The sequence below is a fragment of the Amblyomma mixtum genome, chromosome 6 (assembly GCF_055824585.1).
Source record: "Amblyomma mixtum isolate Tamu chromosome 6, ASM5582458v1, whole genome shotgun sequence".
Lineage (NCBI taxonomy): Eukaryota > Metazoa > Arthropoda > Arachnida > Ixodida > Ixodidae > Amblyomma > Amblyomma mixtum.
In genome coordinates this window covers 99,185,089-99,208,083 of record NC_143017.1, presented here as the reverse complement: position 1 = coordinate 99,208,083, position 22,995 = coordinate 99,185,089, and the positions used below count along the sequence as shown (strand labels likewise).

General features: G+C 48.1%; 1 protein-coding gene across 1 annotated transcript in view; it reads left to right on the top strand.

The window, feature by feature from the left end:
* The window catches only part of LOC149339836 (uncharacterized), a 58,293-nt gene that overhangs the window by 12,005 nt on the left and 23,293 nt on the right, over window positions 1-22,995 (top strand). The window contains exon 2 of the mRNA XM_089550585.1: window positions 15,602-16,578. Coding sequence (XP_089406711.1) covers window positions 15,602-16,578 — 977 coding nt within the window. The remainder of the gene's footprint in view (window positions 1-15,601; window positions 16,579-22,995) is intronic.

Here is a 22,995-nt window from a genome sequence, read left to right as displayed (position 1 = left end):
TTAGTTGGAGCCGTACAATCGATTCTGCTGTCGTGTATGTACCACACGATGCACAGCTGGCATCTGCTTTTGCAGACATCGCAGTATGCCTACCGGCGTCAATCTTTTCCACGAAACACTGACGCAGTGTATGCTACGGCCCTCACGCTTTGTGTTTTTGTCTGAAGAGCAGATGTTCAGCGCAACACCCAAAGACTAATGTGCGAGAAGCTACACTAGACAAAGTGTGGCGCAAAGTCTGGTCAGAGTACCGAACGTAGCGCGAGTTTGCACGCTTGGTCGAACGCCCGCTTTGTCGGAGAAGAAAAGAGGAGGGATTCATGAGGCTGTCGTTTACCTGGGTCCGACGCGGGGGCGCCGGTGATAGGCCGCACTCCGAGGAAGTGACACTCTCTAATCTAATAATCAGCGCAGTGTTGCTGACATACAATGCCGCAGCCGTACGCTTTCTTTGGGAAAACGGCGCTGCCCTTGAACATGCTGTCACCCGAAAATGCCGCCGTCCATTTGGCTGGCCTTTAAGGGACAATTAAAATTATTTTCGCTATTTGCCACCGCGGTCGATCAGTGGTTATGGCGCTCGGCTGCTGGCCCAAAAGATGCGGGTTTGATCGCGGCTGTGGCGGTCAAATTTCGATGAAGGCGAAATGCTAGAGGCCTCTGTAATGTGTAATGTCAGTGCACGTTAAAGAACACTGGGTGGTCGAAATTTCCGGAGCCCTCCACTGTGGCGTCTCTCATAGCCTGAATTGCTTTGGGACGTAAAACCCCCATAAACCAAACCATACCTATCTTCGCTATTTATGCGTTAGGCGCAGCCTAATTTGGCACATTTCTGTAACTAGTAATGCGATTGGCCGAAGTCACCTTGGAGTAGCTTTTAGAGCAGCCAAAAGTGCATTTTGGCGCCGAAAAGTGAGCTCGCAGTGTATAAGCCGCCTTTCTTTTTTTAGATTTTTCTTCGGTGCAGCTTATATATGGCGAAAAATGACGCGCCACCACTCGCCACCGTTTCCCGTTTTCAGTGAGTATGTTTGAAAAGAAAACCGATGAGTAAAAGCGAGCTTTTTGTTTAAGCGCAGCACGATCCGCTTCCCAGCTACGCCTGCGCAGTGGCAGCTAGGCGCACGCTCCTCGGGACCACCTGCGCCGTGCTTTCATGCGGTTCACGGTAGTAGAACGCGGACAGCGCTATGATAAAACTGTTTTTCTTTTTATCCCACCGCTACAATCGGCCCGAACTGCGCGCCGCCGCCGCATGTAGTCAAGTCATATTCTCGCAAGTTTCGACTTCAGTTTCAATTTGCATTCTTGCTTAAAATGCCGCCTCCTGCGAGACGAAGAAGCTACGATGCAAAACTTAAGTTCCGTGCCGTTTGATATGCGCTGGAAAGCGTGAACCCCGCATCAGGGATGCAGCTTGACGTGAGTGAAAAAAAAAATTATCTGGGACTTTTCGTTTCTTTCGGATTCGGCAACGAAGCGAACTCCAAAATCGACGCCAACTGAGAACTTTCTCCATTTCGGCCGAGCAAGGACGAGGTAGTCAGCTTAGGTGACGTTTGTGAATGTTTGTGCCATGCACATTTCAGACGTCCCCTCCACGCCGAGGGATGTCCAGAGTGAATCGCTGCCTGCTGCAGGCCTATATTTCGCTTGTTTTCATCACGCGGGATGACACGGCCATCATGATGCCCACCCTCGTATAGACGCTAAGCAGTGACTCAAAAATTACTCGGAAAAATTGCGTCTTCCGCTAGTGATGCCTCACGCAGAGCTATGGGTTAACACGCAGTGTCCGAGAATTAGGTTTAGGTTTATTGGGGTTTAACGTCCCAAAACAACTCAGGCTATGAGGGACGCCGCAGTGAAGGGCTCTGGAAATTTCGACCACCTGGGGTTCTTTAACGTGCACTGACGTCGCACAGCACACGGGCCTCTAGAATTTCGCCTCCATCTAAACCTGACTGCCGCGGCCGGGATCGAACCCGCGTCTTTCGGTTCAGCAGCCGAGCGCCGTAACCACTGAGCCGCTCTGCTCGTAAGGAAATTCGGAGTTTTAGCGCAGGCTTGGCGCAGATTACTCGTAGTTTGTCGTTATGGAGCAGCACGTAGCAGGTTTTTCGTTTTGGCGCAGCTTGGCGCAACAAAGCGCAGCAACAACATCGCTGTGTAACTTATTGCGCTGATTTCATAACTGCATTTTATTTAAAGCTAGTTCGCGTTGCCATTGAGTAATGGCAATTGCACCCTCGTAAATTCATCCCCGAGGCGTTAAATAATTAAAAAGTGCGCAAGTGTTTTTATGTCACTATGCTGACAAAGCCCTGTTCTCTGCAATATAGCTTAGTCCTTTTTTAGATGGCCAGTTCTGATGGAAGTAAAAGTTAATCTCCAGCATGCGTACTTACACGGAAAGGTTCCGTACAAAAATAAGTACACCAAAAATCAATAAATAAAATATCCACGTGTACATAAAAAATAAAGAACTTTATTGCACTCCTCAAAACGTAAGGATTCCTGCGCAAAAAAAAAAAAAAGCTAGTTGAACAAGTCATTCAACTGTCATTCATTTATTACGAAATACCGAAGGGATGAATGGCACCGATCGCACAAAAAGCGAAAGCTGAGAAAATCAACCTTAGGCAGGGGAGACTAGAGGCTGAAGGCTGGACTCAATAGATTAGCGTCACTCGGTAGCAGATACGCCATTTTTAGCCAAAACAACGCTTTTATAAGCCAGGAATTTGCGTAAAAGATGTACACACCGTGCCACCATTACTGGATTCGTGCAGCAGAGGATGGGCACGTATTTGTGAGCTTTTTAGAAGGACGCTATTTCGCCGTGAATGGACCCTCGAAATACAAGGAAAGCAGCGCGGCGAGCGTAGCCATGCAAGACTGCGAAGAGTGTCATAATTAAGACAGCGCAAAGCAGACCAGGGAGAGAAAGGCGCAAGAACGAGAGCTGAATCTTTCCTCTCGCAATCTGCACTCAGGCTGCGCGTGGTCATTGCACGTGGCGAATTCAGAACCGCAAACTTTCAACAGCGTTCTCGCTCTATTGTGCTTGCTAGGCGGCCGATGAAGCTATTTCGTCCTCACTTGAGCCATCGAATCGCCGACTTTGTCATTGAAAAGTGTTTGGTTCTTTCCCTTTCTTCTTTTAGTACACTCTCACGCAGACAAGCATGCACGTCCTCAAGGCGCCACTGAGTGAAATGAGAGAGAACGGTCTTGCATGTTTCCTGCGACGTCGGACATGCGTCGTAGTATGCTGGGAAATATCTGAGGAGCACCACTTGCATTCAGCCGCCGCGGTGGCTCAGTGGTTATGGTCCTCGGCTGCTGACCCAAAAGACGCGGGTTCGATCCCGGCCGCGGCGGCTGGAATTTCTTTGGAGGAGAAATTCTAGAGGCCCGTGTACTGTGCGATGTCAGTGCCCGTTAAAGAACCCCAGGTGGTCGAAATTTCCGAAGCCCTCCACTACGGCGTCTCTCATAGCCTCAGTCGCTTTGGGACGTTAAACCCCATAAACCAACCAACCAACTTGCATTCACCTCTAATTTGGCTCCTTGGAGACAAAAGTTTCCCAGAGCGGGCCATCACGAGGTGCCGCCACGCAAGGCCGTATTTTAGCGCCTTTTATTCGATTGGTCGTGGCGAAGCTGCAGCGCAGAGATGCTATATGCAGCTGAATTGGCGTTGACGTTATCCGCTTTTCTGCCAGGAAAGCATCCAACCAGCTGTTGTGTGTTTGTCAGTATTATGCGTGCATTCTGGAACGTACCCTTATTCCTTTCGGCTTACAGCCCACAGGAAGCAATTCAGGAACATAAGAATCGCTACGACTACAGCAGAGTCATCCGGGTCGACTGCGATCATACTTACGGCATAGCTAGTCAACAAACACGCGATACAGCATTTGATAAGAAACACACCGCTGTCGTCGTCAACCTCCTTGAGATGCAGTTCGTTCGGCAAGGCTGCCCAGTTTGTTTCGCTCCCCCGGAGTCTACTGTACGCGCAATAGAATCGGGGGGGGGGGGGGGGATGAAGGCTGGAACGGCCTGCATTTACACGCCGTGGCCACTGATCTCTTCACTTTTTGTTTCCGGCCGAGTTCACGGTTTTTGGACGCAGCGCCTCTGACTGGTCGGAGGGCTTCATTGCAAATGCATAAAAAAAAATACCGTAACTGTGCTCATTTCTCGCAAGTGGCTCGAATGTATAAGGGTTTCGGGACTTTTGTTTGCTTTCTTCTCGCAACGCAGCCACCCATCCGCGCAGAAAAAAAAAATTGGGTACTGTTCACGAGGAATAATCTGTCGGTCTTCTATAGTTTGTTGTTTTCATTTAAGGCCTCTTAAAGTTTATTCCCTCGTTTATCGCCTCGTGTACTTTTGCTTTTAGCCATAGAAGTGCGGCATTGCAACCCAAGGAAGCTCTCATATACTGACCTCTCCTCTTCATGGTGATACTAAGTTGGCAGTGCTGCGTTGTCGGGAGGCTGCAGAATTCGCGATGCGCCGGTACCATCAGAAGCGCGTTTGGTTCACAATTTTTGACGACCACACATAAAAAACGTCCTCTTTCTCATTTTCTTCTGCCTATTCCGATATAATTTTTCGTCACGATAGGAGGGTTACGAAAAAAAAGAGAAATAGAAAATTTTGGCCACATTGGCGATTTTATTTGCCGCGTCCGCCCTTTTAAGAGCGCACTCCCGCGGAGCGGCTGTGGTCCATGACCACATGTGCGGTCCGTCTTCCATGTCCATCCACTCGTTGCAATGCTGCCTCGTGTCAATGCGTGAGTGAGTGGACGGACTGGCGGTGAGGGGATTGTTGCCATTTCTTCGAGATAGCGGAAGATCCAATATATGTTTATGCAATAGCATTCGGAGGCCCATGAAGCCGAAGACTGTCCGGCGTCTGTGTGAAGTCTTCACCTGCCAACCATGGTAGGTGATGTTTAGGAAGATTTCCCTCTCTTCACCTTCGACCTGCCAACCATGCTGCTAGCGTGCTCTCTTTCCTTCACTTTTTTCCAGCTAAAGGTGCAATAAACACCATTTCCTTTGTGTATCTGACGTGGCTTTAGTTGTGGTGTTTCCCAAAAACAGCAGCTACGTTATCGATTCGTAAGAACTTCGATACCAAGGCGCTAAGAGTTCTTTACGGTTTGTGGGGTTTTAATTGGGGAGATAAATATATTTTCCCCGTTTAACCGTGGCTGACACAATTCGAAACCTCTGGACACCACACGTGATCGCGTACGCTAAAGACCGCACGCCGACCACGGTGGGCCTTGCTCTGAGGAAAACTAAGGAACGACACTCTCTAGCTGACACAAACAGGCATTCATTGCTTTAACAAAAATGGCTGTGGCTTAGCTTGGTTAAGCCCGGTAATTGCGAAAGCAATATCCGTAGCTACGCCATGGTTCAGCTGGTAGTGTAGCTGGTGGTGGTGCTTGTGGTTAGACTTGTGGTGATGCATCGATTATACAATCCAATCCAATACAATCTAATCTAATCTTATCTAATCCAATCCAATGCAATGCAATGCAATCCGCGCCGCGCGCGGCGGGCGCAGGAGTTAGGCAGCAGCCACCACGCGCGGCCTCGCCTCGCGACGGCACAAGTTGGAGCCCTGCTCTTGCAGCTGTGACGTCACACCGCTAGGCGCGCCGCTCAGGGTCAATGGTAGCTACCGTGGCCTCGCCACGCGAGGAGCTGAAAGTGAAAGTAGTGTTGCTTCGCAATAATAATAACGCCAGCTATCAACAAAATGCGGTAAGGAATCAAGGTCGTCCGACTCATCAGCATGGTTACGAGCGAATGTTTGCCCACGCTAGGACAGGGGAAGTGCTCGACGGCCGGACGGGCCAAGATGCGGGAGAACATTCTCCCCCACGGCACCGCCCCGCTGACTAAGAGCGGAGCTTCACCCCGGAACGTCAGCGCGCTCCGAGATTTCCAGCCGGAGTGCGCGTCGTCTCCTAGGTCGCTTCGTTTGGGGGATAGAGGCTCTATCTTCTGCTACCCTCAGCAGGGATCACTGTTCAGAGCCGGGGATACCGGGGGTGGGGAAGTCGGCGAACGCATTCAGAGCGCGCGCGAAGCAGACGGCACACGCGAAAGCACAGGAAGTCAGGATGCCTTCTTGGATGGAAGGGAGTGACGGAGGTACGAAGACTGGGTAAGTCCGGTAGGAATAGACGAGGTAAGGAGGGGGACTGAGGCATATCTGGCGGAGTTACGGTATCTACCCAGGGAAGGGAAGCACAGGCGAACACACGAAGCGCAGGTGGATGGTACTTCGTGATGCTAGGCGAAAGTGCACAGCACAAGGAAGGTAGGTAGATTGCGTGAACCCCCCGCGCGTGCGCAGCAGTCACGTCGTCCGTGGCACCCGCGTCGCTGCGACACCGACGCCCTCCCTTGTTGGTTAAAGTAACTAACTAGGAGGACGCATCGCGGGGAAGCAAACCTTAGGGGACAATTGCGGGGTAGGTCCCCACAAGGTCGTGGCACGAGCACTCTAGCTATACTACTCTGCTGGTAGACACCGTAAATATTTCCACGCTACAACGCATCGAAAGAACCCTTGAATGGCGTCAACATAGTTATTATGGCGTGTCTGGTAGCTTGGACACCTAAGTGCCAAGATAGCTCAAAAGAAGTTAATGAAAGTATTGTGTAGCTGCTCGCCTTACGAGCCATTAAGCTGCTACAGTGCCAAGAGAAGAGCTCAGTAGGCCATCGACGGGTGTGAAGGGGTACTAACACGGCACAGAGATTCAAAAATAAAAGCATAAGACCTGCGGATATGCTAAGACTGCATGGCATGCAAAGTTGGGCCTGACGCGAACTCCCCGCTATATGATTCCGTCGCCAGCTGTTCGCTGTTGCAGTTTTACCGCACAGGCTGCGGTAAGGAAGGACAAGGAACACAATAAAAGCGATAAAAGGAAAGGGGCAGCAAGAGTTTGGCCGTGACCTTAATTTCACTTCCTGACGCTTCGCAAGAACGCGAGTGAAGGAAATGTAATTAAAGAAAGCAAAATGTGGCCGAATGTGGAGCATCGGCCGTGGGAATAAGCAGCGCGTTGCGGCGTCAGCTGCCGGTCGCACGACAGTCGAGGCGACTGTCTTAACGGCAACCTTTCTTCTTTCGCTTTTCTACCTTTGTCTTAAGCACTTTTCTTGAATGTCAGCTTGTGAGTGTAAACATGTCTTCGCCGTCTTGCTTGAACTGAATTCATGTTCCATAAGGCATGGTGGGTACGAGGTAAAAAGCCGCATTTCGCAGCTTTACTAGACCTCCAAAACATCAATGGGTGATCACGCGACAAAATGCCTAAGCACAACCTCAGCAGCGCATAGGTGGACATTATGCATCAATACAATTTTTAAATATTGACAAAAATAACTCAGTACGCACAGATAAAAATTTCTTTTCTTCTCTGTTTTTATGCACTGTTCCTCGGCTTCACTTTTCTTTGCGTCGTACTTTGGTCGTGCGATACGGGCAGCCCTTCTGAGCATCGATGTGCTCGCACATATTCTCACTCACGGACTCGCTCAGTCACTCTTGCACCTCATATCAGTGGCATGGCAAAACAGCGCGCGTCGAACGCTGAACCCATTGGAAAATCTTGCCCTGGTCTATGATTAGACACCGCAAAAAAAGAAAGAAGAAAGATGACATGTAAAAAAAAAAATGACAGTGGCTTAGCTCTGGTTAAGCCCGGATATACAAGCGAAAAGCTGCAGTTATGCTTTGTCTGACGTCATGGCTGTCGCAGTTGGCGCACAATGCACTGGGAGCACCACGATAACGGTGGAGGCAAGCGCGTTATATAGCCCCCCTTCCGCATGCGTAGTAACTGTGGTAAACACGCGGCTGCAAGTAGAGTCATACGAGGAAGCCGCGCGCGATGCACACTCGGTAAACACGCGCAGAGCGCGCGAACGACGGCGAAGGTCGACCGACGGAGCCGCGCTCACGGCGGCTCCGCCGACCACGTGCGCCTCTCCAGTGACGTCGCGCGGCGAACTCGCGCATGCGCCGCTGTGGCTAGAATTGATCACGGCGCACGCCAGACCCGGTGTTGACTAGCCTAGTGAAGCTTTTCGCTTCAAAAGTAACGCCGCCGCTGTCTTCGCTTCTTTAGCGCTGTTTAACTTTAGATCGATGCCGACTCGTCCCCTTTGTCATTTTAAATAGCTTCAGTCCGTACCGATTGCTTACTGGGCACAACTTCGTTGTTCTTCTTCAGTGCATCACATGTGTATCCTTTTCGCAAGTACGGCAAATTTCCACGGTTTGCACCGCGAGATAGCGCCCCCCGAAAGATAGCCCCGAGCAGCTAAGTGACTTCGTGTCATTCCCGTGGCGTGCACAAAGACGCGCTAGGTCGAATCATGCCTTGAGCCCCGCGCGAAAGAAAAGATGCACTGAAGGCCTTTTCTGCGACACGCTGGACCTTCGCTGACTTCTGGCTCGCATAATATTACGTCGTAAAATGAATAAATAGCTCTACTTGCGCACAGCCTCAAGGTGGCCTGCGGCATCTGGTTGCCACCGCACATTAAACACTTTTTTTTTCTTCAGAGGGGCGAGGGAACGAATAGCGCCTGTCGCCTGGCCTTTCTCGCTGCGAAGACACTTTGCTGTGTTGCTTGCAGCTGGGGGTCTTGCTTACTCGATTTAGATTACTTGCACTCCTGTAAATGCGCGACAACCGCAGATGTAAGGAAATCATCGAACGTCTTTGTGTCTCCTTTCGCTTCAACTTTCAACACTTGACGCGGCATACTGCGCTAAGTCGGCAGCGCCTCCAACTGCTTTCGGTGTCTAATGCCCCGGAGCTACAGCCTCATCCATGATTGACGCTCAATGCGACGCCACGAACGCGTATATATAGTTGAAGTCTAAACCTGTGAGCAACTTTCAATAGTCTTCACATGTGCACGCGATCTTCCTTGTGTTCTCTACATTCTTATCCTGCATTCGCTCTCCCTTCCTTCTCAACTAACTTCTCTCATTGCTGCTTAACTTTCCTGCCTTATTTTACGTGATCTCTCTCTCTCTACCATTTTTACGCCATTCATATGTGTGTATTTTATTCAACATACTCTGTTTCTGCTTCTTCATATGTCTCACCGCCTTGCTCTTCCGAGCGCCCCAAACCTTTTACACACCGGCGCCTCTCTGTGTTTCTGTATACCTTCTACTGATCCCTACCCGTCTGTCCTCCTCCGTTCAGCACACGCACAAAGCAGATGCGCCAAGATCATCCCTCGATACGCCACGCATTCAAATTCTCTCATATTTCCCAGAGCGTCAATACTTTACTGTTCTCCCCATGCATAGTCCTCTCCGTTCTAAGATCTCGGTTACGTGAATATCAAGCAGGACTTTTGACAACTGCGCTGTATAAAGCAGAAAGACTCTACGCGAGCGGGAGGCGCCACGGTGGTCCTTGAGGCCCCTCTGAGGATCGGCGAATCGATACGTCGATAAGTGGCGCCGCTTTGGAAACAAGGTCACCCGAGCCTGCCCCCGCTGTGTCGATTTGTGTTGCCCGGTGAGAGGGAACGGCGCTTCTCCGCTGAATAGACGGTCCAATTATTCATTTGCGCCGCGTATTTCTCCCTCTGACCTCGCTGCAATTCTAACGCCTTTCTTTAATTATGAGCCGGTGGTACTTCGAAAACTCTTAAGATTATACTCCAGAAATGAACTACCCGTTTCGACATAGCGTATAGGGGTCGAGTTGGTAATGCATACTGGAAGAGTGGAACAGCGCAAAAAAAAAAAACGAAGGAAAAGGTAAGCAAAGAGACAGACAAGCGCCAAACTTACAGCTGGCTTTTTTTTTCCGAAATGCATACTAAAGTATCATACCGTCGCCCTGACACGCTCATGTCATCGTTAGCAAGAAAAGCGTTAGAGATAACTGCGCCACCCGCATTGGAGAATGCGAAAGCATTGATTCCTCCACGGTACTCGTTGTCTCTCTGCCTCTCTATTATACTCATTGCCCCTCTTTGCTCTTAATTAGCATCGCATTGGCCTTCATTAGCACATCATTAGCTGTTTAATTGTCATTAATTGCTATAGATTAATCATCTTCATTATTTACGGTTATAGCCGCCGCGATGGCTCAGCGGTTATGGTGCTCGGCTGCTGACCCGAAAGACGCGGGTTCGATCCCGGCCGCGGCGGCTGAATTTCTTTAGAGGAGAAATTCTAGAGGCCCGTGTACTGTGCGATGTCAGTGCACGTTAAAGAACCCCAGGTGGTCGAAATTTCCGGAGCCCTCCACTACGGCGTCTCTCATAGCCTTAGTCGCTTTGGGACGTTAAACCCCATAAACCAAACCAAACCTATTTACGGTTATCTATTGCAATGACTTTGTGTTACATTTTTTCTTAATCACATTGATCAACCACATTCACTCTGATTACACCCATTTCACCTCAATCCCGCATTATGGTTTTTTTTCAAATTTGGCGCCATTGCTGCTTTCCCGTCCACATACGATATCCCCGTCCAGCTTATTCGACCATACAACGACTTTTGCTTCTTATTAATGAACTAATTAATCTATGTCAATCAAAGTTTTTGTTATAATAATTATCACTCATCGAACACATTTCAATTTATTTCAATCTTTATTTTCACTCTTTTGCCTATTTCTCCACTATTTTACCATCCACGGCTGTTTTGCCATCCACTCACTATATGGACGTCCGCGCTATTTGTATTTTTGCCTCTACCTAGCTAAATAATGATCCTGTTGACATCAGATTTTTTGCGCATCATCCTCACATCGTCCTCTATCGATTACAACCTACATTACATTACGTCCTACCTATTCTGAGAACGACAGTACTGCGAACATGTTTTGGTGACACAAGCTCGCCGACATAGCCTAGTAATGCTTTCGCGTTAAAAACGTAGCATGTCTCAAATCCACCAATGCGAAACTTCTACAGGCTTGTATCTTTGCCGCAGATACCTGTCTCACGTTTAGTTAATGCCACGAATGCCTTGCTCACACTCTGTCTGCTTTGTCATAGATATGAAAGGCCTCTGATTTCCAGCACAAGTTGATCTTGGTGGTCATATTATAGTCCATATAAGGAGTGCACTCGCAGATTCTAAAACGTGTTACCAGATCTGACTAAGTTTAGCTATCCAGCGTCTGATCATGTTCAGACAAGCCTTCGTTCAGCCAGCTGCCTGTTTGGCCCGCGTATACATGGCCACAGGGGAGCTGAATTCGATATACCACTCCAACCGTTCACTGCACGTATTACGTGTTGTGAGGCACATCGCATTCTTGCGTGCTTGTGTCATTATTTTTCTTGCATTTCAAAGAAGCAGGGATCTTGTCACTTTGGACCGGAATACAGGGTCTGTTCTGAAAGTAGTAGGACTCATTTTTTAAAGTAAAATTTGTCCATGAGAATAGCACGAAAGTTTAGAATTTTTCAAAGTAGCACCCTTCCGCACCTACGCACTGCTCACAATGAGTTTTCCAGTTTTCGTACGCCTGCAGGAACGCCTCGACCGGAATGCTGTTTAGCTCCCTCGTCACGGCCTGTTGAACCGCCTCTACCGATCCGTGATGTTTCCGCTTGAGCGTCGATTTTATTCTCAGGAATAGAAAAAGTCTGGCGGGGCCAAGTCGGGGCTGTAGGGAGGCTGAGGCAGCGTTGCCGCCTTCTGCTGGGCAAAAAATCAGGGTCCTCATTCACACGATGGAGATCCTGGCAGATCGCTTTCCGGTTGGCCTTTTGCTCCTTTGACAACACTCCCGGCACCAACTTCACGCATACTTTCCTCATGGCTAAGTTTTCTGTCACGATCTGAAACACTTGGGTTTGAGGAATGCTCAAGTCATCAGCAATCATTCTGATACTCATCCTACGATCACTGTTCAGTAAATGTTTCGCTTGCTACACATTTTCGTTGGTCTTGCTGGTAGAAGGGCGTCCCGAGCGGTCGTCGTCTTCCACTCTTTCCTTACCTTCTCGGAACAGCTTGTGCCACTCAAAAAACACTTGATCTACCGATGGCAGCGTCACCGTAGGCCTCCTTAATCATGTCGTGAGTGTTTTTGCCCGTTTTACCAAGACTTACACAAAATTCGATCGCGTATCGCTGATTCAGTAAACGCTCCATGATTCTGCGTGACGAGACGCTTCGACAGGGGTTCACAGTACAAGCGACCTGCGCTCTTCAATGGCCGAGAGCCTACTGCTGATTTTCCTCAGCATTCCCAATATCCCTCTGCAACGATCCTGCACGCGCAGACCTCCTCTCGTCCTCCCGTTCGCCCAGGAAAAACCAGTCCTACTACTTTCAGAACAGACCCTGTATACTATCTTGACACCGAATTTATCTGCCACTTTCTTCCATCTGTGCGACAGCTTGTGAACATATGGCACCACTGCCATTTTCTCGTGGTTTCAGGCTAGCCATTTCATCCTCTTTCTTCTGATCTGACTTCCTTCATTGAATCAGCCTGTTACAGGTGCACACCAGAACGGTTTCAGCGCATCAGGCTGCTTTACATCAATTCCATTGCATCCTGAAGTTTCTGAAGCTACTCCAAGGTCTGGAAAACATTTGTTTCATTATGACTCCAATCACTCGAAGCTGGTAAAAAACGGGATCACTAATTGTATCCAGCCGCCACTGTGGCTCAGTGGTTATGCTGCTCGGCTGCTGACCCCAAGAACGCGGGTTCGATCCCGGCCGCGGCGATCGAATTTCGATGGAGGCAAAATTCTAGAGGCGCGTGTGCTGTGCGATGTCAGTGCACGTTAAAGTACCCCAGGTGGTCGAAATTTCCGGAGCCTTTCACTACGGCGTCCCTTATAGCCTGAGTTGCTTTGGGACGTTAATCCACCATAAACCAATAAATTAGACAAGACACTCCTTGCGATAGAGTTTGGTTCGCTCAAACTTTAATCTGTCACCAGTTTATAAAACTCTACTCTAGGTCTAAAGAGTGATCTGATCTTTAACTATGAGTAACTTTAACTGATCTTTTTTATGAGTGTAAAAGGTGTTGTGTGTTATAATCCCGGGTGAAAAGTGCACTGACCAGTGCCTTTACGAAGGACGCATCTACAAAAGTAATTTTTATAGTCCCTTGCTGCTTCACTGTTGTACACTACTTCCTTTAGGATCATGTAACCGCTTACTTTCATAAAGTTTTTCCCTACACAGCCACGCGCAGGGGCTTCTCGATTGATCAGGATTGTCGCAGTTACTTTTGAGTCTTATCTGGAAGGTTCACTGTCAGCCTTAAATTCAGCCTGGCCGAGAGCAGCGGAGATTCTGTCCTTCGACAACTGCCGAGCACGCTTGTCACTTTCGCCGTCGCCACCGAGTTCAGTTCTTTGTGGGCACAAGTCAGCTCACAAAAGAGCTCATTTCAGTGCGTTCGTCTGTTGTCTGCGGCGCTGTCACCACCACATGGCAATAACGTCTTGGTCCCAAAAGTCTTAATGCGAAAGCATTTCTAGGCTACCTCGGCGAGGTCGTGTCAGCAAAACATGTCCGCTGCATTTGTGACGTTCTCAGAAGAAGTAGCATCAAACGAGTGGTTGTAATCGAAAGAGGATGATGTTAGGATGCTGCGCAAAAAAATTATGTCAATAGGATGATTAGTTAATTAATTAGAGTCGTCGAGAAAACGTCGATATAGCGCGGTCGTTGATATAATGAGTGAACGGGAAAACAGCTGTGGACGGCAAAATTGGGCCAAAATAGGGAAAGTAATGAAAATAACGTTTGAAATGATTCGAAATGTATTTTATGAGTGATAACTAATTTTGTCCACTTGGTATATCCCCGTCCAACCTATTCAACCTATTCAACCGTCCAATGGTTTTTGCTGATAATGAACTAATTAATCTATGTAAATTAAACTTTTTATTCGATTAGTTATTTTTATGATAAAAATAAAAAAATAACTAATCGAATAAAAAGTTTAATTTACATAGATTAATTTGTTAATTATCAGCAAAAACCATTGGACGGTTGAATAGGTTGGACGGAGATATAGCAAGTGGACGAGAAAGCAACCATGGCGCCAAATCTTAAAAACCAAAATGCTTGATTGAGATAAAAGAAGGTATAATCAGACACAGCGCCTGTGTCTCGTCTCCCCTTTCTGCGTCCTTCGTGAAGTTTGCGTTGTTCTCGTGTGAAGGATAATTACGCTGACTGAGTCGTTAAACAAACAAACAAACAAAAAGAAAATGATAAAGAGAGGCAAAGAGAGCCGACGAGTACCGAGGAGGCATTCAGTGCTTTCGCATTCTCCCAATGCGAGTCGCCGCAGTGATCTCTAACTTTTAGACAGAAAATATATGTTCCTTTCTCAGCCACTGCACACTCAGCAAGGACGAACTGGTGGGCTAGTTGGTTACACCTACAGTCTCTCCCCATACCTGCCCGCTCACCTAGCCACCTAATAAGAAAATAACAAAACATTTTCTCTGTAAGCACGAAATGTTTTGCAGTTCCTGCGTAGCACATTCTAAAGACTGAACTTCGTTCCAAGGGAAGGTCTCATCTCAGCCAAACGCAATCACCCTTCAGCAGCGTCGCTCAGGCTGCAAAGTGCAATTCCCTCACTGTTTACAATCGAGTTTCGCGCCGAACGTTGGCGCCATGACTCCGCAAAAGACCGCGGGCGCGCGGCGTTCTCGCCTCGCTCACACTTCGCGAGGACTGCGCTCGCCTCTCGGGCTGCAGGACAGAGCGCAAGCTTCGCCCACGAAGGGTCTAGGAGGACGTTGAAGACGCATACGCCCCTCCGGCGAAAGCGCAGCACGTAGCCACCAGAGGGCACACGGAGAGGTTCGTTTCGTTTAAAAAGTTAAAAATTGGATGAATTCAATGGAAAAGAAACATAGTGTAGAACTATATCGATAATGGAAAAGGCAGATCAGGAAAGAATTTTTCTATGATAACTTAAGAGGCAGTGCCCTACTTTTTGAAGCTATAGGTCAGGGTGTCTTAGAGCGCGCAGCTACAAAAAGTGATTTAACGAAGAAGATGACACATGTGTAGTGTGTGGTAGATCTGTGGAACCAATTGAACACCTCATAATCAAATGTGATGGTATCCATCCGGATGTCGATGCAGGCACAGTCACTCTTCCTGAGGCCCTAGGGTTTAAAGATAACAATGGTCATGTAAATAGATCTGCAGTGGAAGTTAGCAAAAAGCGATTGGAGGATTGGTGGCTGAAAAGCAGAGATGTGGCATAAGGTTAGAATTGTAGGAAACTGTAGGTAAAGGTGATGGCGAATCTTAATGAGAATTGCCAACACAGTAAACAAATAAAAATAATAAAGAAAGAAAAGCTGAGCATGGTGACAATTGCCACCACCCCGTTTCAAAGGGGGCGCTCCTATCCATCCATCCATCCATTCATTAGGTTAGTCTCCGTGTCTTCCCTTCGTTCTGGCGCGGAGGTCATCCGCGGCAACGGGAGCTGAAAGCGATTTATGCTTGAAAAAGATTCAGTCGTATTTTTATGTCTGTCTTCTACTCGCAGGTACTCGCTCGCCTTGGTGTTTTCAGCCGCCATCTCCGAACCAGTGTCCGAGGTCTCTGGGCCGAAACTGTGCGACTCCACTTACCAGCCCATGCACTGCCGCTGCAACGCTGACGAGGGCGAAGAACCCACGGACGTGCAGTGTTTCGTCACGGCGCCGTTCACAGCGGACGACGCCTTTCTGAAGATCTTCGAGGGAAAGGCGTCTGTCGAGTCGTTGAGCTTCACCACTTACGCTTCGGGCACGCATAAGATGGACTTCGTGCCCACGTTGACGCTAAGCACCATGCCCAACCTCGAGAAGCTTAAGTTCTATCAAGTGAAGCTGGGCACGCTGGCTAAGCGCGCATTCTACAACTTTAGCAAGCTGGCCGTGCTGTCACTCGACTCTAACGAGATCGCCTTCTTAGAGAGGGAGGCCATATCTCAGCTACCGCTCCTCCGCAAGTTGGAACTGGCCGACAACAACCTCACGTCACTGGCGCATGGCGTGCTCACGGAACTGCCGTCTCTAACACATCTGTACTTGGAGAGGAACCAGATCGAGTCACTAGCAGACATGGCCTTTGGTCATCTGAGGAATCTTCGTGAATTGGACCTCAGCGACAACGTCATAGAGAACCTCACCGAGTCAACCTTCAAGGGCCTCGACCAGCTTACCCGTCTTGACTTGTTCCGTAACAAGTTGCGAAGGCTCGGTGCACGAGTCTTCAGTGGAACGCCCATGCTGGAGGAACTGGACCTCAAGTACAACGCCATCATGGAGGTGGACCCGCTGGCATTCGACGGTTTGCCGCGGCTCGGGATCCTGTACTTGTCGTACAATCGCCTTCGCGTGCTACCTGCCAACATGTTCCTGGGCGCCCCCAACCTTATGACTGTGGACCTGTCAGAGAACAAGCTCGTCACGCTCACGTGGAGGACCCTGCAGGATTTGGCCGCCATCGACGCATCGTCGTTTGACCTCAGCCTCAGAGGTGAGTAGCTGTTCTGCTCTCCGCCGGGGCGCTTTTAGCACGCACGCCACCGTCACGTGTAATGCTAAAGAGACGGGACCCTTCTCTATGCTGATGCTATTGTATGCTTATACGCGCATGTGTACGTAACCTTGTCATAAATATACGCGCTGCGCCGGTTTGGCATCCGTCTCTCTGAGTATGTCTAATTCTGCGTATTTAGGTTTCCAAATCTCTCGAAAGAGAACGCCCCAGGGGGGGTAGTCTCCCCGATCCTCTTTAACATTGCTATGCTGGCGCTGACCAAAGAGCTGGGAAACTTGCAATGCCATTCATCGGTTCCGGAATGCACACAAAATCCTAATAATCTACAGACAATGTACGTAAACCCAACCACTTGTAATGAAGTGCATATAATTTTCATGGCTATGGCCAATCATGTGACGCTGATAATGTTCAGATAAGACCTATGAAGTTTGCGATGGGTACTTTTTAGCTCATGTTCTGACAGATATCTATAACGTGCACCTTATAGACGGTCTTTCTCCTCGGCGCATGCAAGTAGCTAAAGTTACTGCTCTATTCAAGAAAGGCGATAATAAATGTTTATCTAATTACAGGCCAGTGTCTGTTTTGCCAGTATTCTCGGAAGGATTTAGGTCATATTGGGAACAGAGCTAACACAGGACGGAGCGAGAACACAACACAGGTGCTGTGTTCCCAACAAGCACAACTCTCCACTCTTCTTACTTACAAGGTAATTCATAAACGAATGTGTTCATTCTGCGAAGCTCATAACTTAATCTATAACGCTCAATTCAGTTTCACAAAGGACAAATCCACATAGCTAGCACTGCTACATCTCAAAGAACATATTTTACAGATTTTTGAAAACAGGGAAGTCGTACTGGGAATATTTATCAATTTTAGCAGGCTTTTCACTGCATTAATTATAGCCGGCGTTTGATTAAACTCGGTAGATATGGCCTCCTGGGGCCCGTTCACTCATTACCCCGTATCTTTCATACCGCAGACATTATTTAAGTGTCAAAAACCAGCAGTCTTCAGTTAGACAGATAATAGCGGGTGTCCCACAAGGCAGCATCTTAGGACCTCTTCTTTTTAGTTTGTATATTGCCGACATTCAGAAATCATGCACATATGCTCTCTTCGTAGTAAATGCCGATGATGTGGCATTGCTGTTCTCTTCCGTATCAAAGGAAAGTATAGCCCATCAAGCAGATGCTGCATTGCGGGCACTTCATTCCTGGTCTGTCGATAACTATTTAAAAAAAGATATAAATAAAACCAAAGCAGTTTTGTTTAGAGCGCGGATAAGGACGTCGCGTTTGCACCCCATATCCAGCTTGGAAGCGAAAGGTTAGAAATTGTCGAAGCTATAAAGGGACTGAAAGTTCATTTTAACTGTCACCTCAGTTAGGAAAACCATTTAAATGCTGTAATAACTAGGTTATCAAAAACTGTAGGCGCTATAAATCGGCATCGTTACGCGGTGCCGACTGCAGTTAAATCACTGTTGCATACGTCATTATTTATGTCATATTTAAACTACGCCCAGTTGGTCTGAGGAACAACGGCTATTGCAAATAACGTATTTTTTTCTCTGCAGAAGCGTGCATTACGATCCATTTACAATCTTGATTTTAGGGCTCACACGGCTCATTTGTTCGAAAAATACGACATGGGCAGAATTTTTCAATTATATGTTGTGAAACTAATAGAGAGGTATGCAAAGTAGACGGGTTTATAGCGCAAACAAAGACACGGACAAAAGAGACGAAACACACACACAAGCGCTAACTGTCAACTGGCTGTATCGGCGGAAGGCCACACCTTATATAGACTGAAAAGTCGGGACGGAAATAATGAAACTAACAACAAAAAGATAAGGGTTGTCAAAGAGCCATCAAATCAAGAACGCATGCGCGGGTCGACAAGGGCATCACACTTTTGTTCATCTTTCCACCCAGTCAACACGTAGCTGCATTAAGAAAGTCAGTCTCAGCCTGGAACAGAGATAAAGACGGTTCGCTGATGCACTCGCTGCCAAGTTTCTTTATGTGGTACGCTTCTAGGCTACTCCGTGTTGCCCTGTCTTTACTCTTACCAAGAACCTAGTTGATCAAGATGAACTATCAACTCGCCCAACAGGAAGTTTTAATGAGGCATGCAAATGGTGCCATAAAAAACCTTAATATCCTACACAGGCTTGCTAATCTCACACGCAATGTGCCAATCAACCGAAGTCGAAAGCCTCAACTATAGAATATTCCCACGTGTAGAACAAACTTTAGCTTACAAAGCTTATCAAATGCATTGTCGCGTCTTCTCAACAAACTCGACGCACAAAATGTTGACGTATCGCGGTTATCATTAAAACAACTTAAAATAATCATTTCCTGGAAATAACTTCCTGTTCGCATCTGGCGTACGGGTTTGTGTGAATGAGCATGCTTCTGTTTCGACAGATGGCTGTCTGGCTTCTTTTTTTTCTATACAGGTGTTTCGTTATTTTCATTGCATATCATAGCCTATCGATTTCAGTGTCTTTTCTGTTGTATTTACTTCTGTGTGCAGTTAAAAAATTGCTGTGCTATTCTGCGAATAGTTTCTATTCCTGATAAGCAGCTGCCCACAAATATCATACATCTGTTTGCCAGTGCTGCCATGGGTAACTAGGTGTGCTGGGTGTTTCAAGCTGCCCCGAGAAGATTTTCTGATGCCCCATCCTATGTAACTTGTGAGGAAAATAAAGTGAAATAAACGAAACGAAAAAATGCCGGACCTGGAATATGCCCTGTACGCCGATTGCACCGCGCTCGGAGTCACCAAGGCCTCCCTCGCGCAAAAAAGAGGCGACCCTTCAGGAGGCCCTGACAGCCGTGCAGAAATTGGCGGCCGCGAGCGGGATGCGAGGTGGTCTGGGTGCACGGACGAGGTATGTACAAGTGCCCCGGCCCCGCAGAGGGCCAGAAGATCCCAGAGGGCAACTACAACAGGATTTTGGGTTTCTGGATCCAGACCAACCTGAAAGCGTCCCACAGCATCCAAAGCCTAATCTCCGCCAAGAACCGGATCTCCCGGATGATCAAGAGAATCTCAAGAAGCAGCAAGGGCATGCGCAAAGAGAACACGCTTCGCCTGGTCCACACCCTGGTGACCAGCAGAACAACGCACGGCATGCCGTAACACCGCCGCTGGCTAAACACATGAGACCAAGAACAAGTCGAGGTCATCATCAGCGGTGCTGTGTCTCACCATCACCACCTCGAACGAGAAGTTAGCGGCTCTCCACATCACCTTCGCCGAGCTACCAGATGCGCTTCTGGCTTGGCAAAAGGCCAGACTTCCTTCACCGAACCGGAACGGTGACAGAGCTCCACGCTCTCGAATGGCAACGATCGCGCCCGGCCGAGGTCAGAAGCAGGATCAAGGTGAGCCCCATCCCGAACCACATGAACCATGATCTCCATCAAGGTGAACGGAAGACTCGCGTCCACCGACAGCAGCGACAATTTCACGGCGACCCGCAAGCAACATACATGGGCGTGGCGGCGTGCCTCGAAGGGCGTCTCTTTGCGGTGGCCGCCGTGAACGCAAGAGACAACTCCTTAACCCTCGCGGCCTCCATCAGTGCAAAGAGCCCAGCTGAACGTCTTAAACCACAGCCGCAGAGCTAGTCATCAAACACCACGACAGGGTGGGCAGGGAAGTTCACGTCGTCACCGACTCCCATCACATCTGCGGCAACTTTACCAACTGAAGAACACAGCTGCTGGCGGCTCAGATCTTGAGCACAAAGCTGAAAGAATAACATCAAATCATGTGCACACTGGCCCACGTAGGACTGGAAGGGAACGAAAGGACGAACGCCTTAGCTCGAGCGTCAACCAACCGAGCGGGGAAAAACGAATCGTCCGATTAGTCCTCAGCATATTTACCTTACTGCCTCTGTCATCCAATTACGGCGAATGCTTCGAGATCCAGCGGCCTAACTGCAGGACTTATCCTCCTCCTCCTCACAAAAATCTCAGCGCTGAAGACGCTGTAGCCCTCAGACTTAGTCAAACTGACACATTCCCAAACGCACTAACATATCGTGGCCTCTGCCCCTAGTGCGCCGACACGCGTCCCACACTCTTGACATCTCGAGGGGGGAAGGGGGGGGGGGGGGGGGTACAGTCGTCTGGCGACATCCTGATAGCACAAGAAGAGCTCGTCCAGTAAGTTCGTCGAGCAGCCACGGCCAGTTAATGCCTTGAATGAAGAAATCACCCTCAGAATTCCTAATCATCATAATCATCAGCCTGACTACGCCCACTGCTACGCTTGCCTTCTCTTGGAATCCATTCCGTTACCCTTAAGGACCAGCAGTTACCTTGCATTCACATTACATGCCTTGCCCAAGCCCATTTCTTCCTCTTGATTTCGATTAGGATGTCATTAACCGCGCTTGTTCTCTCACCCACTCCGCCCGCTTCCGACATCTTAACGTTGCACCTATCATTTTTCTTTCCATAGCTCGCTGCGTTGTCCTTAACTTAAGCTGAACCCTGTTCGTTATAGCCTCCAAGTTTCTGACCCATAGGTGAGTGCCGGTAAGATGCAGCTTTTGTATATTTTTCTCTTCAGGGAAATTGGTAAACAGCCATTCATCATCTGAGAGAACCTGCCATATGCGCTCCAGCCCATTCTTATTGTTCTAGTTCTATCCCTCTCATGATCCGGATCAGCGGTCAGTACCTGCATTAAGGAGACATATTCTCTTACTACTTCCAGCCCCTCGCTACCAATTGCGAGCTGCAGTTTCCTTGCTAGACTATTCAACATTACTTTGGTTTTCTGCATAATAATTTTTAGACCCACTGTTCTGCTCTGCCTCTCTAACTAATTGATCATGATTTGCAGTTTATGTGCTTAGTGACTTATCAAGGCAATGTCACCAGCGAATCGCAGATTACTTAGGTATTCTTCATTAACTCTTATCCCCAATTGTTCCCAATCCAGGCCTAGGAACACCTCATATAAGCAGGCAGTTATAGCATTGGCGAGATCGTGTCTCCCTGCCTGACTCTCTTCCTTATTGGATTTTTATTGCTGGCATTATGGAGGACTATGGTAGCTGGACAGTCGTTATAGCTGTCTTCCAATATTTGCACATAACACTCTTCTACACCCTGATTGTGCAATGCCTGCATGACAGCTGAGGTTTCCACTGAGTCAAATGCTTTCTCGTAATCAATGAAGGCTGTATAGAGAGGTTGGTTATATTCTGCCCATTTCTCTATCCTGATTGACAGTGTGAATATGGTCTATTGTCGAGTGCCCTTTACGAAAGCCTGCTTGATCATTTGGTTGATTGAAGTCGAAAGTTGTCCTGACTCTATTAGCGATCACCTTAGTAAATACCTTATAGGCAACGGACAGCAAGCTGATCAGCCTGTAATTTTTCAAGTCCTTCACAAGACCAGGCCACAAGGCATTGCGTATACAGGGTGGCTAGTTTTTCTATCACAATCTCCCCTCCATCCTTCAACAAATCTGCTGTCATCTGATCCTCACCAGCTGCTTTCCCCATTTGTTGTTGTTGTTAACCTCGTACAATGGCGCATGCCCACACAGGGAAATCGGCCAAGAAGTGGGGCGTACAGAAGGTTTTTGTGACGAATTTTTGCTTTTCCGTGGACAAAAAAAATGAATGATTGCTGGGGGAGAGAAAAGTAAACAGAAAGCAAAAATGCCAAAACGAAACGGGAAATGCATAACGTACTCAGGGAATGGACACTGTGGGATTTATAGCCGAGGGATTAAAAAACTAATAATACATAATAATAAGAAGGAGAAGAAGAAAAAAAGTGAAAATGATAATTAAAAAATGTTAGCAAGGTATCCGATTAGATTCCAGTACAAAATTTTGAATGGCGGTAAAAACAGACCTGTGGCTGTATCCAAGTATGGTGGCGCCAAACGACAACATGATCGAGCTGCTGAAACTAAGGCCAAGCTGTTGCAGTCGCTGCTCTAAAAACCGTCGTCTCATCATGGAGAAGCGTTGACAACACATCGCGCACGTACAGTATTCTGTCGTGTCATGGTAGCCTTTGACCACTGTGTAAGGCACTTGCGGTTTCATGAAATAAACAGTTGGAAGTAGCGCTCGTCCCTGTCTGTTCCTTCTTTGTCCCTGTTGTTTTAGCGCTTTCGAAAAATACCAAACGTGCACCAAATAGCCCGATATGCCACCCTTACTGCGATTCTGAGATCTCGTTGGTTAGGCGGCAAACCTAGGCTTGCAAGGGAAGGGAGCTGTCTCTATTTGTACGAGCACAAGTTTGCAGTATTTTCTTGGTTTCTAAGCTTTTCTATGTCATGCAGGTTTGGCATTGTGCATGATAAAATGTACAGGCAATGCATAGA